Source organism: Mesoplodon bidens, assembly GCF_964165515.1.
Source record: "Mesoplodon bidens genome assembly, chromosome: 16".
NCBI lineage: Eukaryota > Metazoa > Chordata > Mammalia > Artiodactyla > Ziphiidae > Mesoplodon > Mesoplodon bidens.
In genome coordinates this window covers 75,062,357-75,081,612 of record NC_138173.1, presented here as the reverse complement: position 1 = coordinate 75,081,612, position 19,256 = coordinate 75,062,357, and the positions used below count along the sequence as shown (strand labels likewise).

The 19,256-nt window shown below is 48.4% G+C and overlaps 2 protein-coding genes across 4 annotated transcripts in view; one reads left to right on the top strand and one right to left on the bottom strand.

The window, feature by feature from the left end:
- Positions 1–19,256, top strand: part of TRAPPC9 (trafficking protein particle complex subunit 9) — a 503,630-nt gene that overhangs the window by 52,195 nt on the left and 432,179 nt on the right. For all 3 annotated transcript variants that reach the window (XM_081258084.1, XM_081258086.1, XM_081258085.1), the window contains 2 exons: positions 6,553–6,769; positions 15,246–15,389. In XM_081258084.1, coding sequence (XP_081114210.1) covers positions 6,553–6,769; positions 15,246–15,389 — 361 coding nt within the window. The remainder of the gene's footprint in view (positions 1–6,552; positions 6,770–15,245; positions 15,390–19,256) is intronic.
- On the bottom strand, positions 18,048–18,290 carry LOC308604769 (protein CEBPZOS-like; the record flags this gene model as incomplete). Its single annotated transcript, XM_081214232.1, has 1 exon — positions 18,048–18,290. One exon carries the CDS (start codon positions 18,288–18,290, stop codon positions 18,048–18,050), a length of 243 nt encoding a protein of 80 aa, XP_081070358.1.

Here is a 19,256-nt window from a genome sequence, read left to right as displayed (position 1 = left end):
TCACCTAGGTTTAACATATTCACATTTTGCCATATTGACTGCAGAGGTTCTTAAGTTTTTAAAATTAATTAATTTATTTTTGGCTGCGTTGGGTCTTCATTGCTGCACGCGGGCTTTCTCTAGTTGCGGCGAGCAGGGGCTACTCTTCATTGTGTTGCGCGGGCTCCTCATTGCGGGGGCTTCTCTTGTCGCGAGGCATGAGCTCCAGGTGTGCGGGCTTAGTAGTTGTGGCGCACGGGCTTAATTGCTCTGCGGCATGTGGGATCTTCCCGGACCAGGGCTCGAACCCGTGTCCCCTGCATTGGCAGATGGATTCTTAACCACTGTGCCACCAGGGAAGCCCAGAGGCTCTTAATTTTTAAAATAGAAATAAAGCAATGGAGTTAATGAAGGTCTTAGAGTTGATGTGTATGCTGCTCATACATATTTTGACACCTCCTATGTTTATAACCACAATCTATAGAAAGTTACATATTTTAGCATAAGAGTTTAGCACAGGGACTCGGAATACACACTGCTGGGGCCTGGATCTGGCTTAGCCCCTTGGGTATATTAGCCTCTCTGTGCCTTGGTTCCCTCTTCTGTGAAGGTTGTTACTGCACCCCCTGGACCCTCCCCACAGCTAACTTCCTAGATGGGACACTGGGAGGGAGGCAGCTGAAGGGAGTGAGAAGTGGCAGCTGCCAGCCTAACACTGAAGGGAGAGACAAAAACAGAATCAAGCGAATAAACCGAGTACAAACAAATAAACCAAAAAAAGAAAAAAAATCCCACAATGTTTGGAGCCGTTTAGTGTAAGGGAAACGACACTACGTGGACTCAAAGCTGCTGAGCATGGCGGTATCACGGATGGGAATGCGTCATCAGGAAAGGGTTGAGAAAAGGTGTTTTGGTTTCCCTGGACGTTTCTGGTAAAGATGGGCAGGAAAAGTGAAAACCCACCACTTGACGGGGAAGCTTCAGTTTTATGGGAAACGGAGCGAAGGGTGGAAGGAAACCAGCCGTCGGCAGTGCTGGCAAATGAACGGACATCTGGGTTGGATCTATCACTCACCACGATTTCCGGGTGACCTACTGGGTGTGAGCTCTGAGCTGGGCAGTACGTTTGCAGGGATGACCAGGGCGTAATCCCTGGCTCTTAGGCTGCTGGTCCAAAGAGCAGCCCTGGGCACATGCAGACCTAGTGGGACAGCTCGGGATGCGGCCCGGGGACCTACTGTGCTAAGGGTGAGAGGAGGGTTCCCCAGAGGGGTTCCCCTGCAGAGAGCAGAAACAATCCACCTACAGGGGCTGAAGAGCCTCTGAGCAGGGACCAGGTGCGAAGGCGTGACCTGGCTCGAGCACGGAGGGCTTGGGGAGCGGGAAGTCGTTTGGTGGCCTGAGCGGTTTTGTTGCTGAGGGACAGTGGATGGAAAAGGTGCTTAAAAGGCAGACCTGTTATAGGTCGTGAGTGAAAGTAAAGAAACGTGGACCTGTTGGGCAGGCACGAGAGAACCCTGTGGGTGTGGGGATCCCAGCTGGGGCGTCGTGCTGGAGTGAGGAACAGAGTCACGGGCTTGTGTGCAGACCCCGCTTTGCCACTTGTTAGCTGCGTGGCCTTGAGCATAATCCTCCATGTCTCTCGATATTTTCATCTGTCAAATGATGGAATAACAAACTCATGGCGATCAGGAGTAGTTTAGTTCAGATACTCTGTGTCTAGTCCTGTCTAGTGTTGCCCTGCAGTTACCCAGTGGCCGCTCTTATACTCAGGCCAGAGGGCGTGGAGGGACATCTGGGGGGCGGGGGGATGCTTTTAAATTTAAAAGCATTTAAAAGCACGCTGAAGAACTGCAGGCAGTTTGGTGGAGGGTTGGGTGTGGGAGGGATTTGGAAGGCTTAGTGTCCTAAGACTTGCTCGCCCTTACGGACCGGAGTTGGCTTTGCAAATTAATGTTGAACATTTGGGCGTTTGGCGAAGCTGTTTTCACAGGTGGGTATATACACAACCTATTTTATAAGATCAGTTGCTTTTATTTAATGTGTGGGAATTTGCAGCTGTTGGGAACAGCCCCTTCTCTGTTGGCGTGGTCTTCGTAGAACACTAGGGGTCAGCAGAGCCGTGCGGAGGGCAAGTGGCCGGCCTTGCTGCAGCAGGTGTGGGCCTTTAGTGTTCTCCCCAGCTCGATGCTCTGCTGGAGTTGACTCATCTCCGTGTCTGGTTGCCAGCTGAGCAGACAGCAAAATAATGAGTTCTGGTGGGATTTTTCTTTTTTTTAATTTTAATTTTTAAATTAAAAATTTTTTAAATTTTATTATTTTTAATAGATCTTTATTGGAGTGTAATTGCTCCACAATACTGTGTCAGTTTCTGTTGTACAACAAAGTGAATCAGCCATATGCATACATATATCCCCATATCCCCTCCCTCTTGAGCCTCCCTCCCAGCCTCCCTATCCCACCCCTCTAGGTCATCGCAAAGCACCAAGCTGATCTCCCTGTGCTATGCGGCTGCTTCCCTCTTCAGTAAGTGGTGCCGGGAAAACTGGACAGCTACATGTGAAAGAATGGAATTAGAACACTCCCTAACACCATACACAAAAATAAACTCAAAATGGATTAAAGACCTAAATGTAAGGCCAGACACTAGGAAACTCTTAGAGGAAAACATAGACAGAACACTCTATGACATAAATCACAGCAAGATCCTTTTTGACCCACCTCCTAGAGAAAGGGAAATAAAAACAAAAATAAACAAATGGGTCCTAATGAAACTTAAAAGCTTTTGCACAGCAAAGGAAACCATAAAGAAGATGAAAAGACAACCCTCAGAATGGGAGAAAATATTTGCAAATAAAACAACGGACAAAGGATTAATCTCCAAAATATACAAACAGCTTATGGAGCTTAATATCGAAAAAACAATCCAATCAAAAAATCGGCAGAAGACCTAAATAGACATTTCACCAAAGAAGACATACAGATAGCCAAGAGGCACATGAAAAGATGCTCGACATCACTAATCATTAGAGAAGTGCAAATCAAAACTACAGTGAGGTATCACCTCACACCGGTTAGAATGGGCATAATCAGAAAATCTACAAACAACAAATGCTGGAGAGTGTGTGGAGAAAAGGGAACCCTCTTGCACCGTTGGTGGGAATGTAAATTGATACAGCCACTATGGAGAACAGTATGGAGGTTCCTTAAATAACTAAGAATTCCTTAAAAAACTAAGTTCCTTAAAAAACTAACAGTATGGAGGTTCCTTAAAAAACTAAAAATAGAATTACATTATGACCCAACAGTCCTACTACTGGGCATATACTCCGAGAAAACCATAATTCAAATAGACACTGGTGGATTTTATAATGACAGTAACAAAGAGGGATCTGTAGTTTTTCTGAACCGGGACAAGGTTTTGGTTCTTGGTCAGGTGTGTTCCATCGTAGAACTGATGAGTTGTGTCTATTCTGGGACTGATTTTGGCTAATCTGGAAACTTTGAAAGGAACCAAGATGGAATTATTGCAGGTGCCTTCTGCCTTGTACAAATGTAAAAAAATGAAAAGGAATACATTTGGATCTAGTGGTATTGGGAAGGGTTTGTGCACGTTGCAGGAGCATTCAAGGCAGAACTTCTCTTTGTGAGAAGGAACACGGATCCACCTGTCTTGCCTTTAGTTGTTTACGAGAATAGTTTATGGTAATTAGCACTGACAAACGGCTGCGCACATTGCCTTTAACAGCTGGCTGTCTGCAGATTTGTCTGTCGAACACGTAGATTTCACAGGCATGTGGTCAGGTAGAAGTGAGAGAGAAGGAACGCGAACCTTGGCAGCCCAGATTCAGGTTTCAACCGCCGTTTCCTCTCCGTGTGACCTTGGACTGGAATGTAACCTCCCTTAGCCTGTTTGTGAATCTGTAAAATGGGAATGATAATCTTCACTTCTTCCTGGATTTGTTGTACGTTGTATCAGTAAATAGCATTATAACACATGTGGAGCACTTCCCACACTGCTTGGCACTTAGGAAGCCCCACCGGTGATGTGTCAGAGCCATAAAGGCAGCTCGTGTTTGTGGGACCACTAGCAGACACTTGACTAGGTTGTGAATTTGGTTATTTCCTTCAACCTTTGTAACTCTGTGTGCTAAGTGCGTTTATTCCTGTGGATAGAAGAGGAGCCTCAGGGTAAAGAAGATTTTGTAATTTGTCCCAAGTCAGACCATAATTTCAGGTGCAGGGGCCTAGTTAAAGCATGCTTGTTTGGGTTTTCCCTTCTCTACCTTCTGTACTGGAGGCCGGGCGCTAGGCCCTGGGCCCACTGTCTTGTAGCCCGAGAATATTCAGCATGCAGCCAAACAGACAGGGTGCTGCGCTGCTTGAGCAAAATGCCCGGAGGGGGACACAGGTGCTAAATAGATAAATGTAAAAACAAATGACTACAAAATGTGATCAGCTCTGTAGAGGAAAAGAACATGCCTTGCCCTGCAGAGCTGGGGAATTTTCTAGTCGGTGCTGCTCTGGTGGTATTAATCTCAGTAAAATACGTTCTGTTACCAAAGACAAACGGCAAAGCATCTGTTCTCAGGTAAAGTAAAACCCGCTGATAATACTTACTGCTAAAAATTAAGCAGCCAGCTTGTTGTCGGCACTTACCTAGGGGTAAACAGGTTGCGGCCATAATCATCACGGCAACTGTGCTCACTGGTTTTATTGAACCCAGTTTTAGAGGTGAGGAAATCGAGGCTGAGGTGTTTGCTGCGTGCCCATGATTACCTTGTAAATGCTACCACTGGTCTTCAGATCTAGTTTACCGTGGCTCCAAAGTCTGAGCTCTGTGAACTGCGTCGTGTAGCTTCGCCGCAAACAACCCAGATGACTGAAATTAATTTTCTTCATTAGTAGGAAATGTAAGTGACCATAAGAGAAAGAGGTCGTAAGGAATTGTTTGGAAAACTAGAGAAAAGCCCAGCACTTTACCAGCTGTGGGAGCATGCTCTAGGGTCAATGTATATTCAGCCGAGCACCCGGCACCTCCTGCAGACCTGATGTTCAGGAGTGACTGAGCCATTTGATAACATTTTGGCTCATGACACTGTTGGTTAGAACCTGCGGCCCTCTTTGTCCCTGGTTAATTTTCTCTTCAAAGCCATTTACATTTCCTGCGGGCTACTCCACTCAGATGTAAGAATAGCCTCTTTAAACTTCCTGATGCAGTTCCTTAATGAAGCTTGTTGCTAAGGAAACCTAGCAAAAGCCCGGTAGATATGCACATAATAATGGTAACCTCAGAACTTTGTCGATTTAAACTCAGAGGGATGGGAGATTCAGGAAAGGCTTTCTGAGATAGAAGGGGGAACGTATAAGGATGCAGCCCAGGTTAGACGGAAACCTCTCGGTCCTAGCCGGCAGGGTGCCTGGCTTTCAGGATGGTGTGTGGAGAATGCAGAGCTCTCACAAAGAAAGAAACGGTTGGATGGGGAGGGAGGAAAGTCAGATTCTTTATTGGAGAAGGAAAAAGAGAGAGGGAACTGAAAACTTGCTGGTTGAACAGGAGTCTGGAATGTGGCTTGACGTCCTTGCATTTAGGAGAGAGGAGTTTTGTGGGGACCAGCGTAGGAAGGAATCTCTTGGTGGGAAGCCAATGCAGCAGAGAAACGGGCAGATCCAGGGGGCCCCAGCTGGGTGAGCTGCCCGCCAAGCCAAGGTGTGGGGCTGCCTCCACCCTTAATCTGGAGCTTCAGGCCTGGGTTTGCAGCCCAGTACAGTGATGAGAGAGGGAGAGGGCTGGCGGGAAAGGCAAGGCAGAGGCCGGGGCACGGGCTGCGGGCATGTGCTTGTTGCACTTAACATGGGGGGTCTGAGAATGACGCTCGATGGTGAGAAGGATGTTTTGGATTTTCCGCATGGGACGCGCCAGCAGCTGACGCAGATGTTTATCCCACAGGCGTTATGGCTCCTGTAGCTCATCATCTTTTACTTTTTGCTTCAGCTGCCAGGGATCTTAGAGCTGAATCTATAGTCGGCCTCTGTTAATTACCCCTACCTCATGGCATGCATTTTTGTGACTTCACCTGCCCCTTGTTTCATTTAAGTATTAAATCCCCATTTTTTTTTTTTGCGGTACGGGGGCCTCTCCCTGTTGTGGCCTCTCCCGTTGCGGAGCACAGGCTCTGGACGCGCAGGCTCAGTGGCCACGGCTCACGGGCCCAGCCGCTCCGCGGCATGTGGGATCTTCCCGGACCGGGACACGAACCCGTGTCCCCTGCATTGGCAGGCAGATTCTTAACCACTGCGCCACCAGGGAAGCCCCAGCAAATACCTTTGTTCCAGAGAATATGGGCCTTCTTAGCAAAAGGACAGGGTGAGCTTGGAGAGGTGGGGCTCGGAGAAGGCCTTGGAGCTTCCATGTCGGTGCTTCTCTGGATCCTGCCCTACCGGTGCACTAACTCAGCTTCCCTTTCCTTCACGTTTCATTGGGCCTCTGTCTTATGCAAAAGCTTTTTTATGTTCCCTTTTTCACTTGTAAGATTCCTTCCCATGCGTTTTCCTTTCCTCTGTGTGCTTCAGCTCTCCGAGGAGGAGAAGATCCAGCGCTACAGCATCCTCTCTGAGCTCTACGAGTTGATCGGCTTCCACCGCAAGTCCGCCTTCTTCAAGCGCGTGGCCGCCATGCAGTGCGTGGCCCCGAGCATCTCAGAGCCCGGCTGGAGGGCCTGCTACAAACTCCTCCTCGAGACGCTTCCCGGCTACAGTCTGTCGCTGGATCCGCAAGACTTCAACAGAGGTACTAGAGCTGAAAGTTGCTTCAGTCCAATTAATGGTGCGTCCAATTAACGGGTCCTGCTCTGCCTGTCGGACACGATGACTGGTGCTGGCGTGCAAAGGTGACCAAGCTCTCCTGCACTTGGGTACTTTTGATAGATTACGACAGAACGTAGCGGTGCTCTGCATGGGGGCTGGCATTCTTAAATCTGTGTGCCGTTGGAAATCTCCCCTGAGCTCACTGACGTGTGTCATCCTTGAAACATCTTAATACCTAATGAATCCTACTTACCTCATGTGATTTAGCCAATTAGCAAAAATCAACCAATCTAGAATAAATCCTGGGGTATATGTGTACAAGTACACGTATGCATTTGGTGATAAATCCTTACCCTGCAATGTTAATGCAGGGTAGTACGTGTTAAACATAAGCTCCGAGTCTAATAACAAGTGCACACCAGTGTGATGCCCAGTGTCAGGCAAAGGGTGATTCGCAGGCGAAAGAAAATGGTTGATGGCCGTTCTAGGCAGGACATGCAGAGCACGTTCCTCCAGCTCACGTCCAGGGAGAGAACTGAGGGGCCGTCTACGTTCCTGTCCCACCAGGGCAAAGCCAGTCCTCTGGCACGTGTTTTATGTGGTCACGTGTGCCGGCCTGAGGGGCCCATGATCCGAATGATAAGTCTCTTCTGCTCTGGGATAGTTCTCCCTGAAAGAACTACGAATCCCCTTCCTGCTTGCTTTACCTCCCGGGGACGGTGTGTCCGCTTTCCCTTTGTGTCCACCTCCTCAGTAATGATTTGTCGCGCTCTTGCCTGGTGCCATGGGAGGTGTGAGGTGAGCGAGTGAAGCAGTGGGAAGAGGACGGCTCCTGCCCTCCAACGTACAAACAAGCAGTTCTCGCGTGTGTCGACCTTCCAGGTATTTGCAGAGAGCTCTCGGGTCCTTCCAGAGCCTTCCTCTCCTCTGTCTCCGTTGCCTAGGTGGTTCTTGATGAATTACTCTGTGTGGACTTGCTCCCATTCTGACCTCCTCCCCAAAGCGTCACTTAACATTTGATAGAATCGTATGCTCAGGATGAATTCTGATTAGCATAGAGCAAGGAGTTGGCAAACTTTTTCTGTCCAGGGGCCAGGGAGTAAACTTTTCAGGCTCTGGGAGCCCTCCGGCCTCTGCTGCAGCTCCTTGGCTCTGCTGCTGAGGTGTGAGACCAGCCAGGGATGAAATGTCCGCCGACAGATCTTTACTTATGGCACGGGTGGGGCCGGATTCGGTGTGTGGACTGTAGTTTGCCAGAGCCCTGGCTCAGAGCACAGCGATATCTGAATGAAATCACTTCGGGGGGCCCAAATTACTTAAAAAATGTTTTCCAAAATCATTTAAAAGGCGGGACCTGGGGTTTGGCAGAGCAGAGGGAGACTGAGTGAGCAGCATGGCAGGTGGCCTTTGAGGAGTGGAGGGAAGCTGAGACAGGACACAGTCCTTCATTAGCCCCCGCCTCCTGTGGAGGCCAGAGACCTGCTGCTGGGGGCTTGGCATGTGAGCACACGTGCTCAGGAGGTGTTGATAGGAACGGGGCAGCCTGGATTTTGGGCTTTAGATGTCCTGCCTCTCTGCAGCCACAGGGGGAAGATTGGCGGGCCTAGTGCTGATTGGGGCAGTCTGCATACTTTTCCTGTTTATGCAGCATTCCCTTTCTAAAGCCATCTCACATAATAGAGCCTGCTCACATGACCTTGCCTGGTCTCCCTTGCTGTTGATCTCTTTAAAAAGTTAGACAAGGGGCTTGACGTTTGTCTCTGCTGGATGGCCTCGGTGATGGGGCTCGTACTGTTGATGGAGTGATTTTGAACCTGAACTCTGTCCCTGCCTCTGTCCCAGCCGTTGGTGATGGTTTTAAGTGCAAGGGGTCAAGGGTAGTACTGGGGACCCTCTCGAGGAGGTCTTGCTATCAGCAAACGTTTCTTGGTTCTTGCTTTGTGCTGGACACCGTGCCACATGTTGAGGGTAAATGCATGGACACTCAGCCACGTCCGAATTCATTCAGTGGCACTTTCTTCCAGATCTTTCACCATCTCACCCAAACAGAAATCACGACAAATTTTTTTCATCTGCCATGTCATCTGCTCTTCCTTTCTCTACTTCCTTTTTCCTCTGTGTTCCCCCAAGAGATGGGATGGAATGTAAGGTTTGCTGAGCACTTGTTTCACAACTGGCGCTTTTGGGTGGACTGTGAGTTCTGGATAAATTAATACTGGTGGTCCTGTGATTTCAGCCCCAGTGTCTCTCTTCTGCAGACAAGAACCTCAGGGCAGTGGCAGTCAGGTGCTTCCCAGAGACCATTTAAATTTCTTCCTGGCATCTCTTGTGGGCCTCTAACTGGCCTCTAAGGGCTGCTTCTACTCTCTCTGGACAGCCTTGCCCCAGCTGTGGTCACAGGACTGTCCTTAGTGTCCTGAAACAACGAGACCCTGTGGTGTTTAACTGAAAGTCACCTTGGAGCCTGAGGACTAAAGGGACTCACAGCCAGCAATGAGAACCTTCTGGTGGGACCCGTCCCTGCAGATGGGATCCCTTGGCTGGCCTTCTGTGTGAGCTCTCTGCCCTGGGCTGCCAGCCTGTACCTCTTGCGGGGGGTGGGGGGAGGGTGTGTGCAGTGAGGCCCAAGCATATGTGTTTGGAAAAGTCTCACATGATTCTGAGAAGACTGATCTAGCTCCTTCCCTCTCTTTACAGACAGGAAATTGGGATCCAGAGGGGAGGGTGGGCTCCACTTGGTGTTGTTTCTGCTGGGAGCTCTCATTGCTAATGGAGTCAGGAAGGGGATCCTGAGAGGGAGGCTGTAGGGCCAGGTGACCCTGGAGGGCAGAGGACAGTTAGGGAAAGAGAGGACAGGTGTGATGCGTGATTCGGGAGGTGCTGGATCCGGGGCGCCAAGGTCAGGCCGAGCCAGGCTGAGGGGTTCGGGATGCAGGTCACGTTTGCTGTCGCCCTTGCATCTGGTGTTGCACGGGAGCTCTCCCAGGACACAGCCAAGTGAGGAAAGCAGTGAAGAGACCACGGGGCTTGCAGGGGAGCTCGGCTCCCGGATCCTCACTGGTTTGCTTCGCTCGTCTCCACGGTTTAAGCGGCCGTGTTCCGGGGAGGCCCTTTCTGAATTCCCGGGCTCTGTAGCTGCTCCGCGGTCTAGTTGTAAGCAGCCTTCCGCTTCTCGGAGGAGAGGGCGGAGAGTGCGAACCGGACAGCACTCTCCGAGGTGTGCTGCATGCCTGGGGTTTGCTCTAAGCGGGGAGGTGCCGGGAGCTGAAAGGCTCTTCTGACACAGCTGGCGGCTTCCCTTCTCGTCTCCACTCAGCGCTTAATGGTGGAAGATGAACAACAGGTGTCGCGCGGTGGCACTGACGCGGCAGGGTGTCTACGTGTGTCCACGCGCGAGTCACGGGAAGTGGCTTCACCAGTACACCCATTTACCTAGGAGCTTGGACGGGGCTTATTCTTCTTCTAAATGTAAATCTTGTGATAATGGATTTTATCACGTCCCTCCTACCACCACACTTTCCCCTGTGTGATCTTATTATTATTATTTTTTTTTTTTCGTGGTACGCGGGCCTCTCACTGTTGTGGCCTCTCCCATTGCGGAGCACAGGCTCCGGACGTGCAGGCTCAGCGGCCATGGCTCACGGGCCCAGCCGCTCCGCGGCATGTGGGATCTTCCCGGACCGGGGCACGAACCTGTGTCCCCTGCATCAGCAGGCGGACTCTCAACCACTGTGCCACCAGGGAAGCCCTATTATTATTTTTTAAGTAGACTTCATTAGAGCAGTTTTAGGTTCACAGCAAAATTGAGCTTAGATATTTCCCACATACCCCGTCCCCTGTCCACCCCCAGCCTCCTCCTCATCAACATCCCCGCCACGGTGGTGCATTTGTTACCATGCATGAATCTGCACTGACACATCGTCACCCAGAATCCATAGTTTATGTTCGGATTTATTCTTGGTGGTGTCCATTCTGTGTTGTTTGTTTTTCCATTACCACACTGTCTTGATTTTTGTAGCTTTACAGTACATTTTGAAGTCAGGGATGTCTTTATTTCTTTAAAAAGTTGTCCTTATATTTCCCAGTATTTTAAGTGACAATTATAGAGCAACTTCCTTGCCCGGTAGGGTCAGTGCCCGAGAGTGTCGCCTGCACAAGGGTGCTGCCGTGGGCGTGGGCGAGTCCTGGAACCAGAGCCTGCTGCTCAGGCCCAGCTGTGTCCCTGGCCCAGGGCTGGAGGGTCAGGTGATGGAGCGCCCCGTCTGCTTCACATGGTCTTTCTTCCAGCACGCCTTGCGCTTGCACTTGCCTTATGCTGCTTGTGGCCCAGGGAGAACGGTTTCATGTGTGTGCCATCATTCCTCACGGCTTGGTGAGTGGGTGCAGTTGGGCCCTGTACCGCATGTGAGGGAGTAGAGGCTGGAGGAGGTTAAGTGCTGTTCCTCAGGTCGAACAGCTCGTGACAGGGTGACACCATTCCCGCCGGGCTGCACGGCCCCCGTCCAGTCCTCTGTGCCTCATCTGTACAGGGAGGTACTTTTACAGTGTCGCAGGAATGTTGTTATAAGCACTGAGTGAGTCAGTCCCTAGCATGTGCTAGGACAGCGCTCAGCAGATACTGTCAGGTGAGGTCTAATTCCATCCATCCCTCTGAGGCCACGTGGAGGCTGGAATAAAGTGCCCTGAGGGCCAGTGCTTCAGGCCCGGCCCCATTGGGAAGGAGTGCGTGCTGGTGGGGCGGCCCCCTGCCTTGGCCCTGGTACCAGTGGTTGAAGTTAAGGGCAAAATAACTGGACAAGCCCTAGAAGCTTTCGGGGTTTACATCTGAAAGGCTGAGAGTTGCTGGTGTGAGAGACGAGATGAGACCTCCAGGCCTGTGGAGGGGACAGTTGAGTGTACAGGGTCCGTTAGGCCGTCTTCGGGACAAATTTCGTGGGGCGAGTTAGTGTCTGGGAAGGGGTTTTTCGAGCGGTCACATTGTTGCTCTGTGGAGAGCTGGGAAGGGGGATTGAGTTTCCATGTGCGTGGGACCGGGTTCCCTGTGAGCGTGCTTCTGAGAGACTTCTGTAGAGATCGCAGGTGCTTTCCAGTGACCCCTTTTGTATCTCTCAAACATGACTGCAGGCTGGCTCCAGAGTACATGCAAGCCTCCTGGGCTTTATGCAGTTACACTGGGCTGGCCTTAGCCTTTTCTCTCCGTGCTGGGCCAGTTGTGCACGCCATCCAGGTGTCCACTGCCGGCTCTCCTCCCGGCTCTTGCTTCCTCAGGAATGCTCTTCCCTGCCATTTGCCGCTGCACCCCAGGCATCCTTCAGGTCTCCGCTGAGTGTCAGCTCTTCAAGAGGTCCCCCGTCGTCTCTCCACCTAAATGCAGTCCTTTTATTTCTCTCTTTCACGTACTCCTGTTCTTTCTAAACAGCATTTCCCATAATGTGTAAGTACATTAAAAAAACTGGGCAATGATTTAGCATCCCCCCCCCAACCAGGCTGTGTGCCCCATGAGAGCAGAGACCCTGCCTCTCCCTGTGTCCCCTTGCTGGCACCAGCAGGCATGCCTGTAAATACGTGTAACATGTGCCCAAACCTGATGAGCAGCTGCATGACATGTGCTCATTGCCATTTATTGAGTAGAGTTTGTTTCTTGATCTTAATTTTTAAAATCACATGGATGAAACATGTTTCTTTTGAAAAATGAAACAAATAAGCACACCTCCATGTGATTTGATACTTTTTACTTAGCCTTCTGTTTCGGGAGGGGACATTCACCATCATTTTGTGAGAGGTGGGGAGGTAAGGTAAGAGATCAAATAAGGTAAAAGTGATAAGTGTCAGCTGGCTGTAATTTTAATAAGAAATAAAAGTTACTTTAAACCCCATCTCCACTGTTGCTCTGGACTACTTTATAAACATTTCTCAGAGAATTAAATGGAATTCTACTAAATCCCTGTACCTGTGAATAAAAGGGAAATTGTCTGTATTCTCAGGACTTGAAATGTATTTCTGTCTGTTTCTGGAAATGAACATTTTCCCTAGCTGGTTATGGAAAGTCGAGGTAGGAACACAGAAGTATATACTGTGTGTGTATTTGCCAGCTTAACGGGCTGCTGATTATCACTTTAATCTTACTTGTGTTCCTATATATGAAGGTTTTTTGATCATACCTTTTGCTTAGCCTTTTCCTGAATGAGAGATTAAATTTTCCCCAGGAACTCTTATGAAAGAGAGTGGTAAGGCACATAAGTTTGCTAAAAGGCAGTAGTTGAGGTAATAAACTCTTACATTGCTGAATTTTTTGAATACAAGAGTGTTGAAAATTTTATCACTGGCTCATATACTGCAAATCTGTCTTAAGAATAAAAAGATTCAGATTTTATAGGAGGAGCAGTTTGAATCGCATAGAAATTATGATTTGTACACTATTTGGTGTTAAGAAAATTTATACGCAGCCTTACTGTAATTGCCTGTGGTAGGAACTGGATCCTTATCTATTAAAAAAAAATCTGCAGAGTGATATGTGCCCCATTCTTGGTATGGTGGGGTGGAGATTAGTTAGGTCAGGTCATTTAGAATTCTGGGCTAGGTTAGTCATGACGTTGATTTCAGCCTTATCATCCTTTTCAGAATCTCTTATTTGTTTTGGCCTTTGGTCTTTTGACAACGTGGAAATACTGCAGGGACGTGTCCTTCCCTCCTCTCCTGTCATTGTATGAAAAGATTTCTGTAAGATAAAACTGGTAGGCTATCAAGGTTTTTGTGTGTGGGTAGGTTTGGTCAGCTCTAAGAATTTCAGTTCATAATTATTAGTAATTGTTATTCAGTTAACAGTTTAAAAATTACTATGAGAGGGCTTCCCTGGTGGCGCAGTGGTTGAGAGTCCGCCTGCTGATGCAGGGGACACGGGTTCGTGCCCCGGTCCGGGAAGATCCCACACGGCGCAGAGCGGCTGGGCCCGTGAGCCATGGCCGCTGAGCCTGCGCGTCCAGAGCCTGTGCTCCGCAACGGGAGAGGCCACAACAGTGAGAGGCCTGAGTACCGCAAAAAAAAAAAAAAAAAAAAAAAAATTACTATGAGATAATTTAAATATACACAAATCAGAGAGAATAGTACAATAGCCCATCACCCAGATTAAGTAATTAATAAGATTTTGCCATATCTGGCTTTATTCAGACCTTTCTTTTTCTTTTATTTGTTCTTTGTTGAAATATTTTACAGCAAATCCCAGAAATCATGTCATTTTACCCTGTATGCTTAAGTAGGCATGTCTGAAAAATAGGGGCTTTTTCTTTCATCAGGCTTGCAACTTGACCCACGAGCCTGTAAAGGACCAGCTGTGTATTAGGCATCTTACTAGGCAGTAAAGATATTTGGGTGAATAAGACACCATCCTGGCTCCCAAGGAAATTAAGGGCTGATGGAAGAAACAAAGACACTGGCTTACAGGTGCCTCACTGTATGTGCCAGATGACGCCTATGGGACAAGATTTGTGCAGGATTCAGTGGAAATTCACAGAAGGGACTTGCCAGGCTTGTAGGGTAGGCAGTGGGAGAGACGGTCCGTAGGCCTATGAGAGGAGGAATCCTTCAGTCAGAGTCTTAAATCCTTTCCCCCAACCTTTCTACCAACCCCCCAGGGCCCCTGGGCACACAGCACTGGATGGTAACTGTTTTTGAGCCCTGTTTCCACATCTTCATGAAGAATTTGAAGGTGGAAAATATTTAAAAGCAGTAACTGTTGCCAAAAGGGACTTGGAATAAACAACTCTAAAATCCTGTGATCTTAAAAAAATACTTTTCGATGGCTGTGCAACCGATTTCTTCCACCTCTAATTTCAAACACGCTAAGTTATTTTGGAGGAAGCAGCCCCAGTTTTGTTGGTAACCTTTTTTCTAATTTCGCTTTCTGCTTTTCTGTTCTTATACTTCAGAGAAATGCTGTGCTTTTTAATTTTATGGCCTTTGTTGTTGATAATGAAGGCTCATCAAATATCAGTATTTTCTTGAAAATAAAAGTATGCTGTAATTCAAATACATGCCATTGAAAACATGATCTTTTGTCCTAACCTTATTATAAGTATTTCAAGTGGGTTATTTTAAAAATTGTGTCTTTGCAGAAGAGAGAAAATATTGGGTTGGCCAAAAAGTTCGTCTGGGTTTTCTCTAACATCTTGTGGAAAAACCCGAATGAACTTTTTGACCAACCCCATATAATATAAAGCATTTTTTAAAAACATAACCCCCCCCCAAAAAAAAATATGTGAATAAGCGTATCATGTGATTGTTCTTCTCCAGGATAAACACAGGGGAAGTGCTTTGGTTGCCCTTTGAGCATGGTGGTTGAGGCATTATCTTGAAATCACGAGTTTCACGCGTTAGACATGGCTCCAGAGGGCTCATGTGTTGGCCCTGCTGCCAGTGCGCCCCTGAAGCCCTGCTCTGATGCTCTGTGTCTTCTGTCGCAGGCACGCACCGAGGCTGGGCTGCCGTCCAGATGCGTCTGCTTCACGAGTTGGTCTACGCATCCCGGAGGATGGGGAACCCTGCTCTCTCTGTCAGGCACTTGTCCTTCCTGCTACAGACCATGCTGGATTTCTTGTCAGATCAAGGTGAGTGGATTCAAACTCTAGTTTTCTCCCAGGAAAGATGAATGAGTGCACTCTTGGTGCTGGCCCCCGTCAACACCGGCCCAGGATCGGTGGGGGGTGATGTCCTCCATGCCTTCACCTCCCTGGGCCCCTCTCAACACACACTACTGGGTCTTCTCACTGCTCTCAGCCTCCGGCATGGGCTCCCCTTGCCTTTCCCTACGTTTTATAAAATGTAAGTGTCAAAGTGTAACATTTATATGCAGAAGTGCACGTTTCACAAGAACACTGCTCAGTGAGTTTTCACGAAGTGATCACATAGTACCCGGCACTCAGATCGGACACAAGACCAGAACCCCAAACACCTTTGTGCCCCTTTTGGTCACTGCTCCCCTCGCGGGCAGTGTCTGTCTTGCCTTTCTGAAGGATCGTGCATATCTTTGCCCACACGTCAAGGCAGCTTTCTTCTAGGTCCTCGCCTCCGTCACCTTCTCTTCTCACACAGCTCCTGGGTGTCACGTGATTTTTGGGTTTCAGTCACAATCCGTTTATCTCCAGCCCAGGCCCCACCCCAAGCCCCAGGTGTTCTCCTGCTGCCTGGGTGCCACACAGGCCCTTGGAAATCAGCCCTCCTCTGCCTCTGTCCCAGCGCCCTGTCTGCCTGTCCCTCCCGCTGGGTTAGCATGTGCTGTGGGTCCCCTGGGAAGCACTCTTGGATGTGATGCATGTGCGGCGCGTTTATTAGAAGTGCTCTTGGGATCGACACCCACTGAGGGGAAGAGAAGGAGGCAGGTCTGGTTGGGCAGAGGGAAGCTGGGCCTCGGTGCAGAATCTGCAGGGGCCTGGGCGGCCCCCGGGAGCTCCGGGCTGGGTGACCCTGGAGCCGTCCTGCATCATCCTGCAGGCCGGCCTTCTTCCCCATCACCGAGAGGTCGTACAGGTTCTCGGGGCGAGGTCCCTATCTCCTGTGGAGGGCACTGTCTGGAGAGGACGCCGCCCAGAGCCTCGGGGGTGAGGCCTCAGCGCGGCCTCTGGCACTGGGATGGCCGCGCTGTGTGGTGGGGAGCTGGGTCTCTGTAATCACCCACCCAGGGGCTGATGCAGCTGCTCCCAGGGAGGGGAGCACATCCCTTCCCTGAGCTGCTTCCACCTCCCCCTGCCTCACCTGCCTCGTCCTGGACTTCTTTCTTGCAAATACACATCTTCTTCCCGCAGCGGGCCTTTGCTCATACCCCTTGCCTGCACCTTGTCAGCCATCTCCCTTGGGTCTGCACTTCCTCTAGGCTGCCTTTCACAAGTCCCAGGGGACCCGTCGTCCTCCTGCTGTTCGGTCTCTCCCCTCCCCTCATGCACTTCTCACGTTGCACCGACAGAGCCGGTGCCTGTTTAGTCGGCCTGTCTTCCCTGCAGAAGCCCCAGGAGAGAAGGAACTTGGTGGTTATTTAAGGTCATATTAATTAGTGATCCGAAGACGCTGGGTCTAGAAGGAGAGAAACTTGGGATATTTGACCCTGTTGAACAAACCGCTGTCTCATAAGGGCCTGTGTGTAATGGTATTTGGTTAATTGGAGTCTTCTGAGAAGAGGACTGAAGTCAGGAGGACCAAGGGTTCCCTCCACTCACCCCAACCTCTAATTACCATAACCTCAGATTAGTAATTAAATTCTTCCTGGGCCTTCATTTTCTCATTTGTACAACTAGGATATTAACAGATTGTGTGGTAGTTTGTTATTATTTTAATGATAGTATTTTAATTGATTGGGTGACCTTTCTCCTGGAGAGCTCATGGTACCATTCACAGAGTTGATAATTAACATTTCTAAATATCACTGCACTGAAATGAAATACGGAAGAGAGGAGTAGCCTTCTCCTTGTACGGGAACCTGTCTGGGTGTTTGCAGATGGAGGCGGCACAGTCTGGGGGTTCTTGCCTGCCCCTCCTCCTCGGTCCCCCCCACCCCCCACCCTGGTGTGTGCCACTGTGCGAGGAACTCACAAGATGGGTTCTGGGGCCAATTGTTTTTTGTTTTTTTTTATGACGACTTTTATTCCAAAGTGGCTCTAGTAGTACCAGAGACATTGATGTAGAGTTTGAATATTGTTTCAGGTAAAGTGACAATGGATAAAAGCAGTATTTCTAGTTAATATATTTTTAGATAATGGGATTTTAAATGTGTGAGTTAAAAATGTAATAAATATTAATGAACTTATTTACAAAACAGAAACAGACTCATAGACAATAGAAAACTAACCTGCAGTTACCAAAAGGGGGAAAGGAGAGGGGAATAAATTAGATAGACAACAATGTCCCACTGTATAGCGCAGGGCACTATATACTCAATATCTTGTAATAAACTATAATGGAAAAGAAATGTATATTAAAAATAGGTGTTTTATTATTTTATCTATTTTGAAAGATTTATCTATTCAGAATTATAGGGGAGATTTTTTTTTAAAGGAGAACCACTTTATTTTGAGTAGTAAACAAAACTGCATTTATAACATAATCAATAAACCTTCCTTCAATTTCTTCACAGTTAGTCCAAAGAATAAAACCTCTGAGTTAATTAGAATTTACATTTAACCTTAAATATTCTAAAATCCATCCATGTCAACTTTGGAATTTTAATCTTGCCTGATACTATGGAAGAGGGCAAACCTTGATCGATGGTCAGATTCCTAATGTTTGCCGTTCAGCCACTTTTCTTGATCTTGCTCTCTGATTCCGTACATCCCAGAGTGTTCAGTGGATTTGTAATAAACTTTCAAGATGAAGGGGAATTTCTTGCTCATTGTTTGCCTGAAGTCTTGGCTTGCGTTCATCTTTTTAAACAGAAAATATGCTCCCAAAATGCCCACAAGTTCAGCTAGTAAAACGCCTTTAAAGATCTTCTTTGGCAGTGGATCCAGAGTACAGGCCATCCTGAGGCATGTCCTCGTGGGGCTGCTGGGACCAACTGTTTACATGACAAGAATAGGGTGTGGGGAGGGTGCCACGGTGAAGCCTACAGAGGAGCCATAGTAAATGCTCCCGTATGGCAGCATCATGGGGGAACTGACAGTTCTTTTCAGAGGTTTGGGTAACGTTCCATGAAGGAGGCGACCTTGACCTTGAAGAACAAACGGGTGTTTGCCAGACCAGACTGGGCAGAAGGAATAGTTCCAGGAAGGAGGACTTTCTCCAGTTCTGGTGGAATTAAGAGGGTTTGGTTTATTTGGGGAATGTTCGATACAGTGGTTTGTGTGATTCTGTTGTCTGGGAGTTTGGGAAGGAAAGTGGATGATCAACAGTAGTGCAATACGATGCTGCAGTTCCACTCCTAGGTATATACTCAAGAGGTTTGAAGACATACACCCACATAAAAGCTTGTACATGAGTGTTCCTACTGGCATCACGCATAATAGCCCAAAAGTAAGAGCGGCATCCATCAATGTCCATTCACTGATGGATGGATAAAGAAAGTGTGGTGTGTCCACCTGGATTTCTCATTCTCTTCCTCTCCCTCATCCCTTCTTCCTTTCCACTTTCCTTCCTGCTTTTGGCTAACATTTGTTCATCCTTCACATCTCAGTGTAGATAACCACTTCTGTTGTTTTCTACAAAGCCTTTCTTGGTCCCTCAAGACTGACTACCTTGTGTTCCTTTGGAACATTCCCACTGTCGTATGTGCTTAGCCATCGAGTGCTCAATTAATTGACAGGCTCCCCACTCAGGCTGCAAGCTCTCTGAAGGTATCTGTCTGACTTGCCTTTTTTCCTGTCCCTGTCACCTAGTGGCTTGTACTGGCATCCACATATGGCTGAATGCATTAATAATAAATGCTTTTCCTTTTTTAAAAGTAACTTTACTGAGATTTAGTTGGCAGACCACACTTAAAAACGTGCCCT